This window comes from Cheilinus undulatus, linkage group 1, assembly GCF_018320785.1.
Source record: "Cheilinus undulatus linkage group 1, ASM1832078v1, whole genome shotgun sequence".
NCBI lineage: Eukaryota > Metazoa > Chordata > Actinopteri > Labriformes > Labridae > Cheilinus > Cheilinus undulatus.
In genome coordinates this window covers 30,079,360-30,099,356 of record NC_054865.1, presented here as the reverse complement: position 1 = coordinate 30,099,356, position 19,997 = coordinate 30,079,360, and the positions used below count along the sequence as shown (strand labels likewise).

The 19,997-nt window shown below is 40.5% G+C and overlaps 1 protein-coding gene across 1 annotated transcript in view; it reads right to left on the bottom strand.

The window, feature by feature from the left end:
• The window catches only part of hcn4 (hyperpolarization activated cyclic nucleotide-gated potassium channel 4), a 103,110-nt gene that overhangs the window by 37,975 nt on the left and 45,138 nt on the right, over nucleotides 1-19,997 (bottom strand). Inside the window, exons 3-4 of the mRNA XM_041787009.1 lie at nucleotides 13,360-13,521; nucleotides 7,234-7,452 (exon numbers count right to left, since the gene is read on the bottom strand). Coding sequence (XP_041642943.1) covers nucleotides 7,234-7,452; nucleotides 13,360-13,521 — 381 coding nt within the window. The remainder of the gene's footprint in view (nucleotides 1-7,233; nucleotides 7,453-13,359; nucleotides 13,522-19,997) is intronic.

The window sequence follows — 19,997 nt, the reverse complement described above, 5'->3', positions numbered from 1 at the left end:
TCATCAAATACACAACCCAACAACTCCAAAACGCTCTTGTGGACAAGTTGTGACCTGTACATTCATGCTAAATCTTTGCTCATGTGAGTTAGTAATGGTCCACAGACTGGTTTATGGAAACACAGGAAGGGACATTGTGACTAGGTTTAAATTTTTTAGGCCCCTCTATTATTGCTCATTCAAATGTAACCTTTAAATGTGTAGGCATCAATAACGTCTTTGACCCTCACAATCAAGAGGTGTTTTAAAACAGTACAAAGAAGTTGAGGAGAGGGATAATAAGTCGGGAGATCTCGTAGCTCCATCGTGTCTTTGACCTAGTGCATATACTGCATGTACATTTTCTTCTTTGTAGGTTTTGCAGAGCTTGATTCTTCTCTGTTCGTTGTTTAATAACAAACAGTTATGAGCATTACTGCCACCTGATGGGGTGTGGATTCAGTGTGAACACTGTGTTTTTGCCTTTTATCTCCATTCAAACTCTGTGTGACTGTGTGGACTGAACCGTGATGTCCGAACCGTGCCATTCCAGGATGAATACAAATAACTGTTGCATCCCTCCTCATCCTTATTCAGATTTCTCCCACCAACCGATCCTAATCAATGCAGTCAGTTAAATCTGCAACAAATTGAGTTGCAAACAGGTAGAAAATGTAATAATTCTTCCTATCCTGCAGGCACAGGCTGTGTTTACACACAGCAAAAGACTGGCATCAGGCATGTATTTTTAGCAGAGAGAAAATGAATCTAATAAAGCTCTATTACATCTCAGTGGGGGCTACACTCCAACCCCTAGCATTTAGTGTGATTGTTGGGCTCTCCACTTTGTGTAACAGCTAACAGGCTGCCTGATTACTATTTAAGAGCTCATTTGAGTCTGCTTGCTAGCTTCTGACAGCTCCGGCATTTATCACATGGTGCCACATTATAATAGAATTCTATTCAGAAAAGATTATACTGGGGCTTTCTGATGATAATTTCCACCATCTTTGAAGCCAAAGCCTTATCCCTGCTCGTTTCCTATTTACTGTCTCTACACTCCTTAGATTCCTTCATAGCCTGATTTTCTTCATCATTTTCCACAGAGGCGTGACTGCTGTTTTTTTCCTCCATCTATATTTGACGGTTACCTGGACATTACCTCTGCATGCCAACGGGACAGATGGCCTCTCATCTTTGCCATACAGCCATGTGTTTGAGAGGGCCATGCTCTACTTTTCACAGTGTATTTACAGTGGATTAGTGCAGAGCGTGTGTTACATCAAACCAGCATGTGGCAATTAAAAGTTGGCAATACTGCGTGAACTGATCCACATTTGTACTCTTTTCACACAGTGAATGACTCTTAGCATCAGCCATCCCAGAGCTAAAGTAACACACCGCCATCTTTTAGCTTATGATCATTTGAACTTCAGCATCCAATAAATGTATTACAATCAAGCTATCTAGACATCTGAGAGTAATTCTTAAGACTGCATTGCTTCTCCATTAGATTTAACTAAGTCCAAGCTCTACTAATGGACTGGAGCTGCATGCAAATGCTGCAGTCTTGAGCCTTGATGAAAGCATCTTTGGAATATCAACATGAGCACATCTGGCTGCCCAACAAATGAAACTCCAAGCTTCAAACTACAGCGATCCATTTCAGTTTGCCAGAAGAAGCGACTGGTGGCATTTCCAGCTTTTTCTAATGAGTCAAACCGTCTAATTCTTCATATTTCGCAGCCTGTAATCTGCAACATCAGCTATGCATGTGTTAAGTCTGCCCGCCAAATCAAGTATTAAAGGAACGTCTCTGAAGGCTGTGATGTTGTTTTGACAAAAACAAAGACAGTGAGACCCAGATGAAAAGCTGCTGGTAGTTTTGTTCAGTTTAAAGTCAAACTTGCTTGTTCCTCTTAATTTTTATGACACTCTAAAAACAAGAACAACCCATTTATGTCATCTTGTTGGATATAATTTATTCCACATACACACAGTTTGAGATGAGAATTAAAGCTTCTCAGTGTCCTTGTACTTTGAGTACCCACTCTGAGGCTGAGTCTGTGAGTTCAATAACACTCAGAAAAGTGCAGTGACATGACAGCGTGAATAATACCAACAAATATTATTTTAAGGATTCACCATAAGATATGCAAACATATGCATAAATGAGGGGAAACCTTTTTTTTCTCTCTTTGAACAGTACATCTATTGGAAATTTCAAAGTAGTGTTGATGTTTCTTTTGTGCCGATTGCCTTGATGCACCATTAATTCATACTTACTCAAACAGCATGCCTTTTAAGGTCCATAAAGATCTGTAAACTGATGACTCGCTGATTTGGATTGAGTCAACAATTGGCTGAATGGCAGTCTAGTCAAACTGATGGAAAGTCAAATCCCTGTCAATGGTGGTACCCCCAATGGTAGAAACAAGCAGGCCTGCCCCAGCCTGGGCCACTGAAAAACCCAGAGAATTGGCTCTCCCCTGTTAGTTCACAGAAGTCATACCCCCAGCCAAGAACAGCTGATAGCCAGCTGATACCAATTATCGCCTCCCAGCTCCCACAGCCAATCACAGCTCTTTCTCTCAACACTATGGTCCATTTAAATATGTTATACTTCTCACTAATCCCTGCTTGCATTAATGCTGATGCACCATGCGGCTGCTGGTGAAAGCTTTGCCTCCTCCACCCCAGCCACCTCCTTTATAGCTTAAAGCATGTTGCACCGTCATATTCAGATACATGCTGCTATGGATTAATTATGTCTGAAATAATTTCACTGTTTTCAATACACATTGTCATAACTGTATCCATCCATATGGGGTTTTCTAGCTATACATTCCTCCAAAGACAAAGCATGCAGCTTGACTATCCCAGGAAGCATCTTTTGAGCAGAGCCTTCTCCGCCAAGAAAAACTGAAAATCAATTTTGTAATAAAATAGTTTAATGTATGATGGGTGTTCTTGATGGTTGTAGGTTATGATATGGAATGATTTATTCCTTGAATTTGTTGAAAAATAAATAAGATTAAGGAACCTAATAATATTCATATATTAAATCGCAATCGCAATATTGGGGGAAAAAAATTACTATTAGATCATTTTTGCAAATCATTCAGCCCTAGTATTCAATACTTTTTACAGCCTTTATTTTTTGCTAAATCGATTGATAAACTTTTAATACTTTTTAAGATCCTGTGCGTACCCTGACAAACTGAAAGTCAGTTCTTTGATAACATTTACTCTATATGTACAACGGTGCTTTAGACAGTATGAGTCAAGCCAAGCTTTGTGCCTTTATGAGGGCTACAAACAGCACTGTAATGACCTAACAACAGACAGTGAGCTTTGTAGTGTACTAAATACAAATGGATCCTTTTTATGGGGCTTATACTTTCAAATTCAAATTCATTCTTTTAGATTCAGGACAGGTTTGCAGGGTGGATTCCTGAGACAATCCTGACAAAGTGCTGGAAATAACACGAAAAGCAAACTCTTCTTAAGTGCAAAACATTAAAGTAACTGTGGTTGGACCTAAAACTTCAGTCCTTTAAACACACTTCAGATTTTAGGGAATGAGGATGAAGAAAGAAACAAACTTAAGCTGAAGTATATCTGTTGGTTCAGCATAAAAAACCATACACTTAAAATGTCACCTTTGGTATACACTGATATCACCACCATACATATCATACTGATATGTATGGTGGATACAGTATATCTTCTGTAATTATTAGCAGATTTGAATTCATTTTATTGACCTACAAATAAAATTATATAAACTGATAATAAACTGTGGAGAAGGTGCACATCTTGTGTTAGTGGAACTAGCTTACTGGATATATGTCTGTCTTTTTATAGCATCCTCTAAAAATCAGGAACACACTGCACCACAGACATCAGATTTTAGACCAGGTTTCAGGTGTATGTCCTCAGATTTGCACCTGACCACTCCTCATTTTCAAACAAACAACCCCCCAGGTGCAAAAAGGAACACAAGTTCATTTGCTAAACAACACGAGTGCTGGACATAACTGTGTCAGGTGGAAAAGAGAAAAGACACCTATGCTCTGTGCCAGGTGTGCAATAGGGCCATAAGTGTTCGACTCTACATGTGCTAAAATAAATTTAGAATTTCACATCATAATAAAACTGGTTATATAAACTCCTCATACAAAAATCAGCTTGTTTCCTTTAAAGTTTGTGTCTCTTTTCCATATATAAAGCCACCTTGAAACAAATGACAAGCATAGAATCAGTCAGACAGGTGTGTATAATAACTTGGCTGAAGGTGGCAGTTTGGACCCTGGCTGCTGTGTTGGCAGTCTTTGAGTTAGCCGATTTCCCTCCAGACTGAGTCCCAGCAGATGGACACAGCTGTCATGGCGGACCAGTGGCCATTGCAAAAAAACAGCCACCTGTTTCATCAAAACCCCAGGGATAGACCGATGGATTGTCCACGTCTTGAGTGTGTGGATTATGGTATCAGTCCAACGAAGAAAAAGAAGAGTCTGAAAGCAGATCCCATTGTCACCAAACTGAAGCAAAGGCCATTGAAAGAAAGGTTTATGTCTTTGAAGTAACTTTGATAAGAAGAAAGGAGGAGTAAGTGTTGTACAGTGTTGTAGAAATGACTTCTATCTGGCTCCCACAGCCAGATGAGCACGTAGAAACAGTGCACCCACAGAGAGCCTTATCATCGAGGCATGAGGAAAGATAAATGAGAGAATCCGCACTCTTTTAAATTAATTGCAGTCTGCAGTAATAACCTTTCTGCAGGCAGGCATCGTGGGAAGCTGTGTGAGCACTGGGGGGCCTTTCTAGGTGGCTGGGGGATTCTTAAGGCGCCTTAGGGGGTGATCCCAGAAGCAGCAGCAAATGGCTCTGGTAGCACATGCTGACTGGTGCTGAGACAGGCCAGCTGTTCAGTCTACTTGGCAGCCAGACATCTGAAAAGCAGAGCAGCAGACGGGTGGGGTGTGCAGGACTGGGAGATGGTTTTCACCCCTCTGCAGAACAACAGTATTAGTCATGTTATGTGATTTATTTTTGGGATTTTCACCTTTTTAGCAAGGGAGAATTTGGAGATATTGCCTCTTTGTTTCCCACCCTTAGATTTGTGAGGCGTTCATTTATCTAGTGAGCTTTTTCCCTCTTTGAAGATGTAGCAACACATACCCATTACATCAGTAAATCTGTGTCTCCACATGCCTGCTCTGTTTCACTCCCACTCTCATCCACTCATTCGGGTGAGGTCTCTGGAGTCTCCAACCTCTGGAGGTCATTCTCCTTTCCCATCTACTCCTCTCCAAAAATGTTGGGCAAAGCTACAGCCTGGCAGCTCGGCTCATTATCGCCCACGCTGGGCCCACAGAGGGCATGGCACTGAAGAGCACGGCTTGGCCTTCACAGCCAGCTGTCTGGGCTTTCCTTTCACTGAACAGGGGAGGCTGGGGTTCCTGTCTCTGTGGGGATGGTTTCAGCGAAATCCCAGTCAGCCAAAGCAAAGAAAGTGGGCTCATGAGAGCTGAGAAGATGTCGACTCCCATCTCAGAATAGCCCAACTTTTTTAAAAAGAATATTTTTGGGCCTTTTTTTTGCCTATACCGCAGTGGGAGACAGTGGACAGAGTCACAACCAGGGGCAAGAAGGAGACCAAAGAGCCAAGGATTGGACCCAAACCCAGGCTGCATGCTTGGAGGACTATAACATCCATAACTGCCACCTGTCTAGAACTCAAACATCCTAACTTTCTCTTTAAATAAAAAGACTTTTGGTGTGTGATGCTGTCTAAAGATGAGCTCTTAAAAATTTAAATTAACATTGAATTGGCTAAAAATGCACTGGAGACATGCTTCATTTCTTAGTTCCCTTTATTTATTTTCATTTCTTAGTTCCTATGGTTGAAATTTTAGAGATAAAAAGTTTTAACAGGAAGATTGCTGTTGCCTGGGATTGCACATAAACCATGCCTTTCTTCAAACAAGGTTGATAATATGCAAACATATGTTCTTCCTGACAGTATATATGTTCTATGAACATTTAAACCTCCTTTTGTAGAACTGTTAAATTCACTAGTAGTGGCAGAAATTGACAAAATGTTGGAGTTTCACACATAAATATGGAATCAACCAATAAGAGACCTCACTGTGACACTCTAGCACTCTAGGATTGTTGGTAATGTAGTGCTGTGACTTGGATCAAAAATAAACCATGCTTTTCTTAGAACACGGTCAATAACATACAAAACTGTGTCTTCTACTTGACCATATATCTTTGTTTCACACTGAGGAAGCTTATGATAAGTCTTGCAAAAATGGTTATGACATTATAGCCAATTAAAAATGAAAAGTATCACTGACTGAAGTATGTTGTGGCAGGTAAGGGACAGCAGAAAGAATGTAGTGGGTGTGTCATATCCCCCTTCCTATGAGGCCAGGGTGTCCAAACTATGGCCAGGGGGAAATCGCTGCATTTGGATGCTGATAATTTGTTGACGTTGGGTTTTTTTTTGTGACTAAATTGAGAGAACTAAATAATAGTTACCATACTGGTAACTCTTACAGTAACAGTATCTTTATTTGTAATGTCCTGATGACTTATGGCAGCAATTAGCAGTACCAATGGCATTCCAGGGGGTCTAGGGCCCCTAAAATCTAACTCGCCTACCAGAAAATACTTAAACGATCGGCTGCTGGCCTTTTCAGCCATTAACTGGTCATTTCAGCATACCAAATCACCTAGCATAACTTCACCTACATCAGCTAGGTTTTTCTAACTTTATCATCAACAAGAATCCCCACCATCCTGATATTTTTCTGCATGTGGTCTTCAGTGGAAAAAGTTTTGACATCCCTGTCCTAGGGCCTTTATGTCTGACATTCTAGAGAGACTTGTTGAAATCCCAGGGTAGATTCTGCTCAGCTGAAACTCCTGGATTTAGTAACTCTATAAATCAGAAAAAATAGATTTAATCTATCTCTTATACACTGAACAAGGGCAGTATAAATTTGAGTATTTTGGATCAAAGTACACTTAATTCTCTCCATACACTTGGCATTTTGATGGCTGCAAAAACACACAAGTAATGCAACTGTGAAATTTACTACAGTAGAAAATGCTAAAATAAAAAGAAATCTCACAACTGAGGATGAGCTGGCATCCTACCTCACCACTACTGTCCTCTCTTCAGAAGAAAAAAAAAAAACAAGTGCACACAGCTGTCAGCAACATGTCATCTTCACTCACCTTCTCCTGGTATTGCCGTCGAGATGAGTCCAGGGATTGGATTAAAGCGGTGGCGTGGCCAACAAACATGGCGTAGCAGGTAGCACCCACAATCATGCTGAGGATGGTCAGCCACACGTCTGTCATGCCCACCGGGGGGTACATGCCATAGCCAATACACAGCATGTGGCTCATAGCTTTGAAGAGTGCGTAGGAGTACTGCTGTCCCCACGTGTCGTTCTGGATGAAAACAGAGGAGACGGGGTGGGTTAGGGTGAGGACATTGGAACACTTTATCTCTCCGTCTTGCTCGGCCGTTCTCCTTCTCTCTTCCATGAGAGTGTTGATGGCGCATTAAAGGTCAATGAGCAGCCTGACAGCTCACACACAGGCACGCACACTTCCAATTATTAAAGACGGAATTAATGGCAGATGTCCACTTCAGACTATCTTAGATAAATAACAGAGCAGCTGGCAGGGTAAAACATACTTTTAGATATGCAAACATTTGGAGCAAGCAGACATTTGGGCAAGAGCCTAAAACAGAGCCCTGAGAATGAAGGGGGTGTGTTGGAGAGTAAGACACAGGAGGCATGCATGACAGTAAGTAGGTCAGCTATTTAGAAAAATGTGATTTCTCTGAGAATTTTCTCATTTGTAGATAAATTGCCCCCTTTCCTTTAGATCCCAATGGTAGTTCATGGCAAATCAATATCAACCCTCTCCTGGGGGTGACAATGTCTAAATTGCTTTCAGACTCATTTCTATGGCAGAAAAGCAGAGAGAGATTTCTATTGGTGCCCCTCCTGTAAAGGAAAGGAGTGATGACCCCTCTGAGATAATAAGATGGCTACTGTAAAAGAAGGCCTCTTGATGATTGTAATCAGAATCAAACCAGCCGTGACAGAATCAATGCTAACAAACTCTGTGTCTGCCAGGTAATCTGAGCCAAACATGAAAAGCTCTGCAAAGGAGAGGTGCCTGCCCCCGAGGCTTGAATTAATTCAGGAAGATATAGTTGTTATTCTGTCACAGTAGGAGCCATTATTCTTCGTAATGCAATTAATTAGCCGGTGTTGACTGTGCGAACAAAACAAAGTCCATTTTGATGTTAATGAGAGGCTGCATCTCTCACACGGGATTTTAAACTTGGTCCATTATGAGTGCTCTTCCTCTCATCTTCAGAGATCCTGCACTCTCAGAGACAAAGGGCTGTCTGACTTGGAGGCAGCCGCTAAAAACCTCTGTGGAAGTTTTGGAAACAGACTCGAGAAGTAGAAAACGCCTAAATATAATCTAGTCAGAACTGCAAGGAATCATTTTGTGACAAGATTGTGACGAGACATTTGGCATATGAGCCCATATTCCAGAGTCACTGACATAGAGGTATTAAAACATTTACGACAGGGAAGAGTGCATTTTTAGGTTTCAATGCTTGTGAGTAAAGATAAATGGGGATTAAAAAAAAAAAAAAAAAAGAATAATGGCAAATTTTATTCTGGTCTTTGGCAAGATATTAAAGCCTACCTTTCTGCAGTTTACATGAGGTTTCACTGTTTGTTAGCATAAAACAAAGAGATTAGTAGAGGAATCATATCCTTGTTTTCACTGCTGCAGAGTAAGACTTCAAATCGGATCTTAATCCATGCATACTCTACTGTATCTTAATGATGAGCCACAGTTTATGTTATGTTGCCTGACAGCTCCAGCTTATGTAACTTAAGATAATCCCCTTGCAACTTGGCTCTGCATATGGAACTAGTGGTAAAATGCATCTTTCATGGCAGTGAGGGGAGTGAAAATATAAAAATAGAAGAGGGAAATGGTTTGGATAAAACCTTGATATCCAAGTCTGACTGCGTATCTGTATCTAGTGTCTTGTTCCACATTTATGTGGCTAATATAGAGACAGAGAGATTTAAAAATATGAGAGTGTAGACACTGTCCCTGAGCAGGCCTGCCTCACCTGACTGTCTTTGTTGGCACAGACAGGTACAGAAAATGAACTAAAATAAGCTTAAGTGCAAACATCTCAAGGGACAGTGGTTTGCAACATCTGCCGTTTCTTATGATTAAATGTAACAAGTGAGCACATCAGGCAGGCAGTGAGGCATGATGAACCAAATACATCATACCTTGAGCGATGTAAGTACTCATGTGACATCTGCTCTGGCACGCAGGGCTGATCACAGCGCTGAGGAAAAGCTGGTTTACATAAAATTACAATTTACCTCTACTGAATGGGCTCTTTTATTTCATTGTTTAGAAATATGATGCTTTGATCGTTCATCTCTCTTTTAATAAAGCTACTCAATTTCAACTGCTAAAATAACCAAAATCAGTCATTCTATTATCATTGTCATCATAGGTGCTAATGTCAGCACTTCAGTGATCAGTCTATAAACATACATGTTTGTTCCTGCTAGTAGTAACATACATACCAGTATTACTGGCATTGTAGCCATTCATAGATCTTATTCATTGTTGTCATTCTGTTTGTTTGTACTTCTCTTCTGCATCTCCTGCTGTCCTCTAGCAACCAAAACAAAGCGTTGGCAGACAGCTGTTCAACTTGAGTCCACCCATTAAAGGGAAGTTTTATCTTGCCATTCTAACTTTGCTAAATGTTTTAAGGGCTGAGCTCATGGTGGATTTAGGTTTTTTTTTTTTTTTAAACAATATAGCATAGGGTACAGCCTAAGTCTGCTTTTTTTGTAAAGTGTCTGGACAAAACATTTGTAATAAATCGGCACTATACAAATCAAGATTGATTAATGTCTGTGCCTTCATCCATCCATCCATCTTCTGCTTATCTGGTGGCAGCAGGCCAAGCAAGTTAACCCAGACATCCCTCTCTCCAGGGACATTTTCCAGCTCTCCCTGGTGGATTCTGAGGCGCTACCAGGCCAGATAAGATACATAATCCCTTCTGTGAGTCCTGAGTCTACCCCGGAGTCTCCTCCCAGTTGGACGTACCTGAAAGACCTCCATAGGGAGGCGACCAGGAGGTAACCTGATCTGATGCACTAACCACCTCAACTGGCTCCTTCTGAGGCAAAGAAGCAGTGGCTCTACTTGGAGCTCCCTCTGGATGTCTGAGCACCTCACCCTGTCACTAAGGCTGAGCTCAGATACCCTCCTAAGGAATCTCATTTCGACCGCTTGAACCCGTGATCTTACTCTTTCAGTCATCACCCAGAGGTCATGACCAAAGGTAAGGTTTGGATAGAAGATAGACCAGTATAGTGAGAGCTTTGACTTTCAGCTCAGCTCCTTCTTCACCACACGAGTCTGGTAAAACATCTGCAACAAAGTCAATGCTGCCCCTATCTGCCTGTTGATACTGAAGTCCATTCTACTCTCACTCTCGAACAAGACTCCAGATATTTGAACTCCTTCACTTGGGCCAAAGAAACCCCCCACCACCTGGAGGGAGCAATCCAACATTTTCCGGTAAGTCTCTAGTATCTTGGCGTCCTGTTCACAAATGAGAGTAAAGAGAGAGTGAGATTGATAGGAGGATTGGTCCAGCATCAGTAGTTCTGCAGGCATTTTGCGGGTCTGTTGTGGTGAATAATAAGCTCAATTGAAAGGCAAAGCTTTCGATTTACTTGTTTATCTATGTTCCAACACTCACCTACGGTCATGAACTCTGGGTAAGAGCTGAAAGAATGAGATCGCAGATACAAGTGGCTGAAATGAGTTTCTGCTGCTGCTGGGCTCAGCCTTAGAGATAGGGGGAGGAGCTGAGACATTTGGATGGAACTAGGAGTAGAGCTGCTGCTCCTTTAAATTGAAGGGACCCAGTTGAGGGTGTGGGGATCTGATCAGGATGCCTTCCTTGGAGGTTTTCTTGGCATTTCCAGGAGGGAAGATCCAGAATGCTCTAGGATTTTATATCTTGTCTGGTCTGGGATCCCTAAGAAGGAGTTGGACAGTGTCCCTGGGGAGAGGGATGTATGGGTTGACTTGTTTAGGCTGCTATCACGACTGATGGACAAATGGATGGACAATGAGGAAAGTTTTCAGTGTGGTTCTCTGCTCTTTTGATACAGAAATGTTGTCCAGTTCTGATGAAACTTCAGATAATGCTGCATCAATCTTATCCCCTCTGCTACCATTGTTCACAGGCTTGCTGCAGTATACCTTAACCATGCCCATAGCTACTGCCTTGTTCTCCTCAGATGGCACTGATAGGTCTAGCCATTCTGATCAGGAACCAGTGTTTCAGCTTGAAGCTTTGGAAGATAAATCTACACAAGGAAGGCATGGAATATGGCCAATCCATCTGCTTTACAAAGATAATTTCTGTGTGGTTATACCTGGACTGCAAGATAGGTGAACCAAAACAGCCTTTCAAAAAAATATTTTTAACAGCGAGATTATCAATGGTTGATACATTTGTCTAATAAAAGAAAGCAAGGTGATACTTTATGTAAATCAGGAAAAAGAAAATAAAAAACACCCCTTACCAATGTTCAGTACAAGAACTAAGAGGCTAGAAGAACTGTTAAAAAGTGGTACTGCCAGCTTGGTCTGGACTGAATGATTTGCAAAAATAATCTAATGAGATCTGAAATTTTTTTCCCAAATATTGCAATTGTGATTTAATATGCGATTATTTTTGGGTTAATCTTATGTTTTTTTCGACAAATTCAAGCAATAAATAATTCCATAAATAAGACCATGTGTATTGAAAACAATGAAATTATTTCCAAAGCAATTAATCCGTAGTAGCATGAAACTGAAAATGGGGGTGCAACAAGCTTTAAGCTATAAAGGAGGCGGCTGGGGTGGGTGAGGTGAGGCTGGCTACCAGCTGATCGCAGCTAGGGTATGACTTTCGCAAAGTAACGCTAGGCTTCATCAGTTTTAGATAAAAGGAGCTAACTATTTTTGCTCGTATTGCAAATGTGATGTCATTTGCTCTGTTTAAGTGCATTATCATTTTTATGTCCCTCATTTTGACTAATGTGCATAAAATCTCTGCGGTTGCCAAAAATGTATTAAGCTGATATTTTGACATTATATTGACACAGTTAAAGAAATATTGCAACTTCTGCGATTTGAAAATTGCAGCAGTCCATATTGCGATTTAATCTAATCTTTTCAATAGCATCAGGCTGCATGCAGTAGGTGATGGTGGCAGCTGCACTTGCAGTCATGACAGCACATCTCTGCATTTTATGCTGGTATGCAGGTTGCACTGGTAAGATGTGGCTTTTTACATTAAAAAAATATGTACTAAAAGAGCATCAGGATTTTACATATTCAATTATCATCAAATAACCTTGTGACAAAAAAATAACTTTAATCTTTATGAGGATAATAAACAGTTACGTCTGTTGAATTAGGAAACAGGCTGTTTCAAATGTTGCCATAAATTCTTTTCAATCTAGTGCTTACATTACAACATGTAGACAGTTTTCACTGAAATTAGAATCGACTGCACAAAGCCCAAATACAACCCTATTGACATTTGCATCAATATGTTCATTGGTTAGGGAACAACTCTCTTTGGCTGCTTCCCCTTAAGGATTCAATACATGTTGATTTATTAGTAGTTTTACGACAGAAAGGACTGTTCACTGATGTTAAATCAATCCTATTGAAGGCCAAACTACAAAACCTGACAATAACTCAGGTGCCCTTCGAGCTATAATCCTTTATAACACGCTAGGTTAACATGAGGTCATCAGGTGCAGTGATTCAGACTCGCACATAAGATGCAACACACTCTGCTTCTGTAAGCAAATGACAAAGACTGTATAACAGAGATGCCATTTAAGCAGCTGTTTTAACAGTGCAGCAAAATTAATGCACAGCATGAAACTGTCAATAATCAGCCTGTAATGAATAAGGGGGCATCAGTCCTAACAAAATCAATGTTTCCTACATGACCTTAGTGTCTCTCTCCTTTCACTCTAAGGGTAGATGTTGAGATTGGAATAAATAAAAATAAATTGAATGAATGTAGAAGATAAATATGTTTGATTTGGGGCTTAAAAATGACCGATATGCAGAGCAAGCTTTCCTAGGATACTTAAGGGTTTTAGTTCAGTAATTACTGAAGCTGATGGATGAGATAAGACGGGGTATAATCTGATTCGAACAGGCAGGATGACTCCGTGCAGGAGGAGCACTTACCACCATCTTATTTTTGGACACCCAGCAGTCGGCGGGAAAGTCCTGCAACATGGGCACCAGGAACTGCAGGCAGCCGTCCCAGTGACACAGCAGCAGCATCATGCCGATCAGGTTGACTATCCTCACCATGGCGCTGGCAAGATCATAAGTCATGTGGAAGATCTGAGGGGTGAGAAAAAGGAAATAACAGGTTAGGGAAAGGCTGAACATGCTGATGGTCAAATCCCTGAAATCATTCTAGATTGCAAAGCACACACACAGCCTCAAGGGACGTGACTTTTGGATCTATTTTTTGATCACATCATGCACAAGGTTTAGGAATTAGACAACAGTGTAAACCTCAGCTCTTTACAGTGAAGACAGATAAGCTTATAGATGCAGATGTTGCTGTTCTGTGAACAGTCCACAAGGGAACAGCTACAGACTGGGGACCAAGGCTTTACCTGCTGATTTGCTCTTATCGCCAGCCACTCAGCCAAACACAATAATTGTACATGGGTAGAAGTGCCTGAGCTCCCGGGGTGAGAGCATTCACAGGCTGGGTTCGTTAATCCTAATGATAAATACACCCATAAGGCGCTCCAGGACTTGTGGGCTGGTGTAGATTTTAATGGCCTCAACCATTCAAAGCCTCTTAATCCCATTGAAGACCAGGGTGTGCACCGCTAACCACTCCACTCCTTATTAAAATCCACTCTGCGCCTTTTAAGGGCTTGTGACTGAGAGGGTATATTCCATCTTTGCTTTGTTGTTCATTAGCAGATGATGATGGGGACGAAGGTGAGGGAATAAACATATTTGCCACCTAAATTTTAATCTTACAGCACTGGGTGTGTTTATTTTCTCTGTCTATCTGAATGCAAGTGTTTATGTTTTTCTTCCGAGTGCGTGTCAAGAACGAGGCTGGCAGGGACCTCGGTGGCGTCTGCAGGACAGTGTGGGTGCACCATCAAATCACATCAATTTAGCTCCATCATCAGGCTAGCATGAAGCCAGAGGTAAGCCCAGAAAAATGTGCCCAAGCGAGGAGCGCAGCCAGGCTCTCTGAGAGTAGACGGAGACAACCCCACTCACGCAAACATTCACTCCGAAACTCCATGTGCCTCTCTCCCACTCAGTCTCTTCCCTTTTCTTTGGGCTCCTGTTCAAAATGTTTAGCCCCAGGCACTTTCACATCACCTAAGTTGAATCATTCGCCCAGCTGCACCTTTTCTCGGTCAGCCCACAAGATCCCCTAATTTTCCACACTTCTGTTCACAGCAGCACGCCAAATATGAATAACCACGTGCTTTTAAGGGAGTCGGTATTTTCTTAAACACAGAGATAATAAATAAGTCATTTTATCTAATATGTGATGTTGAGTGATGTCAAATTTCCTGCTGCAGCAGTAATGGCATTCCATAACATTAGAGTGTTAAATTCACTCTGTGGCCAATGAATAAGTCATGAGGTACCCCTTTCTATCTCCCACACTGAGCCTGATATATATTTCATTTGTTAAATCTTTTTTCAACACAGTAAAGGGGAAGGTTACTAAAACAGATGCTGCCTAAGAACTATAAAAAACTTGCTTAGAAATATGTGAATCTAAATGACACAATTGAGACATCAACAAAGACATTACACATACAAGATAGCAGTCTGATTTCACTCTGATACTTTTACTGTGTCAATATTTCATTTACTTTATACATTGACATGATAATACTGACTATTTTGTAACAGCAAAGAATAAAACTGTCTTTTTCTCTTTGTACTTCTGCTATGCAACGACTATTATCTATCTCTTATTTATGACACAAGCTCTTTTAACTTATGCATTCATTTACTGTGCAATAACTATTAATCAATCCCCTTTATGCAATAACTGTCCATGTGTGTCTTCATTTTTTTCATTTACTCTACAATAACTGTTTATTTCCTGTGAAAAATTATCAACCCATCCTTTCATTTACTGAGCTTTATTCAATCAAATATCCATTTTACAAGTACCTTATCCATTCAGGGTTTCCTCCAGGATTTTTTTGACACAGTGGGGGCGGGCTTTGCCTACCCCCCCCCCCCCCCAACAATTTTTTTTTAACTAAAATTATCACTTAATATTTTTAGAAATAAAACAAACATTAAGTGATAATTGAACATGGATATATATAATAATGTTAGAGTTTAAATGTCTATATTCTTAAAACTAAGAGAAAACCCTAAACCTTTTTTTAGTTCAGTTAAATTACATAACTTGAACATGCCACAGGATAAATACACACAGATTTTATTTTTTAAGAAAGGGAAAATTATATTTATATTATATGCTTTTACTTTGCCTCCCCCCTTACAGACATGAGGAGACATGATAAGAGAAACAGTGACATGACAAACAATGAGAGGAAGACATTCAGACAATGTTTAGAAAAAGTAAAAAAAAAACAACAAAAGTTACAGTAATGTATGAATGGTAAAGGATTGGTGAAAAGAAAAATGATATAAAATGCACGAAAAATGTGATAAAACTGGTGGGTCTGTTGGAGCTGGTAGGACACAGAATAAACAGTAAAAGTTCCACAGTTCATTTTGCAGTTAACTTTTTCCAAGTTTGTGCATATGTTCTCTCTGCACATTTCCAGATATAACTCTTCTTATGGAACAATAAATGATCTATAACTTTTAGTGTTTTATGCACTATCACACCCTGTTCTGTGTGTTTGTCCTTGAACCTGTAAATACTCTGAATACTATCAGCCTCTACAGTGTCAATGCATTTCTGAAGCAGGATAAATTCCTTTCAGTATCTCATGGTGCAGCCTGAATGTGTCATTACTGTTCAACAATAACTCCTGCTACATCCCTGCAGTAGACGTGCCCTCAAAAGACTCCTGGCACTTAAACACTGTGTGGGGAATAAAGCCTACAAGAACAGGCATGGGTAATGCCATGCAAATCTGCCGTTTGTAACCCAAACTGTACTGTCACCGGAGGAAGGTGATTCCTCTATCTCTTTTCACAGCTGTAATCAATTCAAATACTCCCATCATGCCGAGCAGGAACAGACTTTCCAGTTACAAAAAATAATTCAAAAGATTGGTTTGGTAAAATGTGGGATGATTATTAAAGGATTAGAAGTCTAAGGACTGTATCTCTTTTTCTTTTTCTGTCACCTCTTGTAAATTAGAAAATAGCCAACAGGATCTCTGTGCTATCTGTGATTTATTATGGTTTCACATTAAGGGCCTGGGCCTTGATCTGGGTATACTTGGCCCCAGAGTCTGGTTCAGTGTAAACACAGGTATACTGTACACAAGTTTTCTTTAAGGAGTGGTGTCAGGCCCCATTCTTTGGGCACCATGTTTGGAAGATGTGAACTCAAGTGTGCCCAAGTACAGGGTACTTCAGATTTTCAGTTAGCCAGCATTTACAGGTCTTTGGCTGTTTTCACAGGCAGATGTCCAGCATATACAAATATAAACGTCCAAAATGACCAGCTGAACGATATAAGAGTAAATCTACCTTTGACAAATTCTCTGACGAAGCAGAACAGTATTCAACACAGAATCCTGTCATGGAGAAAGGCCTGGATCATCGGGGCTGATGGCAAGAGCACCATCTCAGTTCCCCGAAGATTTGTGTTAATGCTCAGGATGTCCTGGCTAATGAGCAGCAGTAGTGTGGGAAAAGCCATCGATGAGAGGAGGACTGTACTGAACTATCCACAGTGGATGCTTTTGTCTTCCTGTGCGAGTCCTCCAAAAAAAACACGATGATTGGATTAACCCATAGAAGAGGTTACAGTTGAGATCATCAGTTTATTAGGATTGATATGGGAAAACTGATGGTAAAACTCAATTTTCATTCATAATGTGGAGTTTTGGATAATGCCTACTTATTGATGACAACTATTTGTTGGTGTTTTCAGTGGAAGATGATATTTGGCTGTTGTAAGCTGCTAAAGGGCTAATTTAGAGCAAATGGAGCTGATGTGAAGCGTAGTGCTGTTGTTTACATGTTAAACAGTGTATATTGTGCAACTGACTGCATGTGTGTAAGGAACAGAATCACAATTTTCTATATGTTTTCAGACAACTTCTGCAAAGGCAAGCAAAAGACTGTCTTTGTCAGTCATTTCCAAGGCCTGGCCATGAGTAACATGTGTCTAAAGGGCTTTATTAAAAGTATAAATTACTCAGGTTTTACCACTGGGTCGGTTTCTACCGTCTCTGTCTTGGATCAGGTTCGGAAAGAAAAATGTGTACCTGGTCCCATTTTAGCAAAGAAATAAAGCTGTATCAAAGTGTTTCTGTTTTATACGTTTGATACAGTTAAATACAGGTTATTGGTTATATATAGATATCTAAGGCAAATGTCTGGTGGTTTTTCAACATGGCCAAAATTCTTGAGGACAACAAGCCATTTTGGCTGGAGACAATACCACCAAGCAAAAATTCTGGTGTACTTGTCAGCAGGTGGAGTTGTAAAGGCAAATCTAAATTGTTTTCACCCATTATAGGCCCATTTCAACCTCTGAGCTGCAGGGTAGATGTAGAAGTAGGAAGAACATTGTTGTTGGTGTGCTAAAGATAATAAAATATCCATAGTAGATGACTCTATTGTCAACACAGCGCATAAACACAGTGTTGGCATGCGTTGCTCCCTTTTCTTTATTCAGACATGCAAATCATACATGTAAATCACGACCAACTGTATCAGACCATGTATGTACCCAAGTGTGCACAGGCATGGAACAATGCTTCTAATGTGAAGGCAGAGCAGCAGTGCAGAGGGAGGAGCAACCACACTACCTAATGTGAAAATGCCCCAAATGGCCAAACATGTGCTTCACTACAAATTTTCAGTATTTACACAAACACTAATGGAAATACAAGCAATGTTTACACACAGATTATCCCTCAACATGGCATGTTACATGTATTATGATTGATTGCTGACCATTTTCTCCTACTTGAAAGTGACACAGAGTGAGGCCAGCTGCACTAGCATCAGCATAAACAAGAAAGATTTGATTGATGAGACCCAATACAGCAGATTCATATGAGGCCCTGTTGTTCCTCTCACTCCCCTCATTAGTCCTTTCCACAAGACAGGACACATGAAAATCTGCTTCCTTTTTAATTAAAATCATGGGTCAGATACCACAAGTCATAGCTAAGATGTAGTTTCATGAATGGAACTAATTAAATGGCTAAGACGGAGAACAATGTGTGGGAAAAGGCCCTTTACAAGACAATTTAAAGTAAACTAGGATTTATAGTTACTTCTAACAACTACTATCACTAAAGTCTTCTACCCTGCAGATAGCACAAAAAAGCTGTGTTTTTCACTGCAGGTACTTTCTCCAGGCTCTGGTACAGGAGGTACCACATGCTATCCCACCACAGCGATGAGTGTTCAAATAAAGTCCTGAAGACTTTATAATACTCCCTCCCCAAAAGGTCCCTGCATGGGGTGTAGTACTGTGACTTTTGAGGTTTGGCTTGCAAAGCTGACAATTTACTCTGTGGTCTCAGTGGTCTGCTGGGGGAGAGGGAGCACAAAGAAAGATGAGAAAAAAAAGGTCAGGAGGGTCAGTTTCTGTCCTGGACTGTCCTCTGGACTCTGTAGAGGAGATTGGAGAGAGGGGTGGGATGTCGGACAAGCTCACATCTATCATGAAAAACCCTGTCTCACCCCCCGCGTGCCATGGTGAGAGCCCTAAGCAGCCCCTTCAGCAGCGGACGGTTTCACCCTCCTTACAAGGGGGAGCGCTGCTGCAGGTCTTTCAAACCAACAACAATAAGACTCTTTCACACCAGCAATGCCCATGCAGTTTCCTGGTGTGAAACATGTGCATAGTTTTAGCTCCCAGAACATTTCTATTTTTACCACCTGTTTACTATTTTAAAATTTTCTCTTATTCTTGCATTTTTACTTAATTATTCACCGCTAAAATTACCTACATTTCTGATTACAGTATTTTTTAGCGATGCAAGAAATTGGATTTTTGCCAGTATATTTAAAATGCTGTTAATTACAAATTTATTTTAGCAGATGCCTACAAAAATACCAATATTTAGACGTAGGTCAGACCTTAAACATCAGTCCCTAAAACACACCTTAAAGTTCAAAGATGAAACAAGACTCGAACGTCCTTCTAAAAATTAAGGTTCTTAAATACAAAAAGGAAAAACAAAATCTATTTAAACTGCTTTTGTCAATACCTCCTACTATAAATCAAGCCTCAGATGCTTGGCTGGTGTCAGCATCATGCTCTCAGTGTCAGTCAGGATCTAGGGTCTTTAGTGTGTTGCCCTTAAAGGTTCTCCAACAGGTTTCAGATTGAGTTTACACAGCACTGGAGAGTTTTTTTTTTGGCCTGGGCACAGTCTTGCCAATTCATGCCACAAATTCAAAGAAGTGTGCATGTCTCCAAGCCTCAAACATGCCATGATTTGAACTGCTCTGCCATTTTTTTATCCTCCTACATGCACACAAGCCAACATCATATAGAAAAATCGGACAAACATTTCTTAAGCACCCATGAAAAGGGACATTTGATTTGTTTTTCTGTTGCTCTGTGCAAATAGAACTTAAATTAACATAAAAGTTGTTTGATATTAACAGTAATGCATTATACACAGTGCATTTAAATG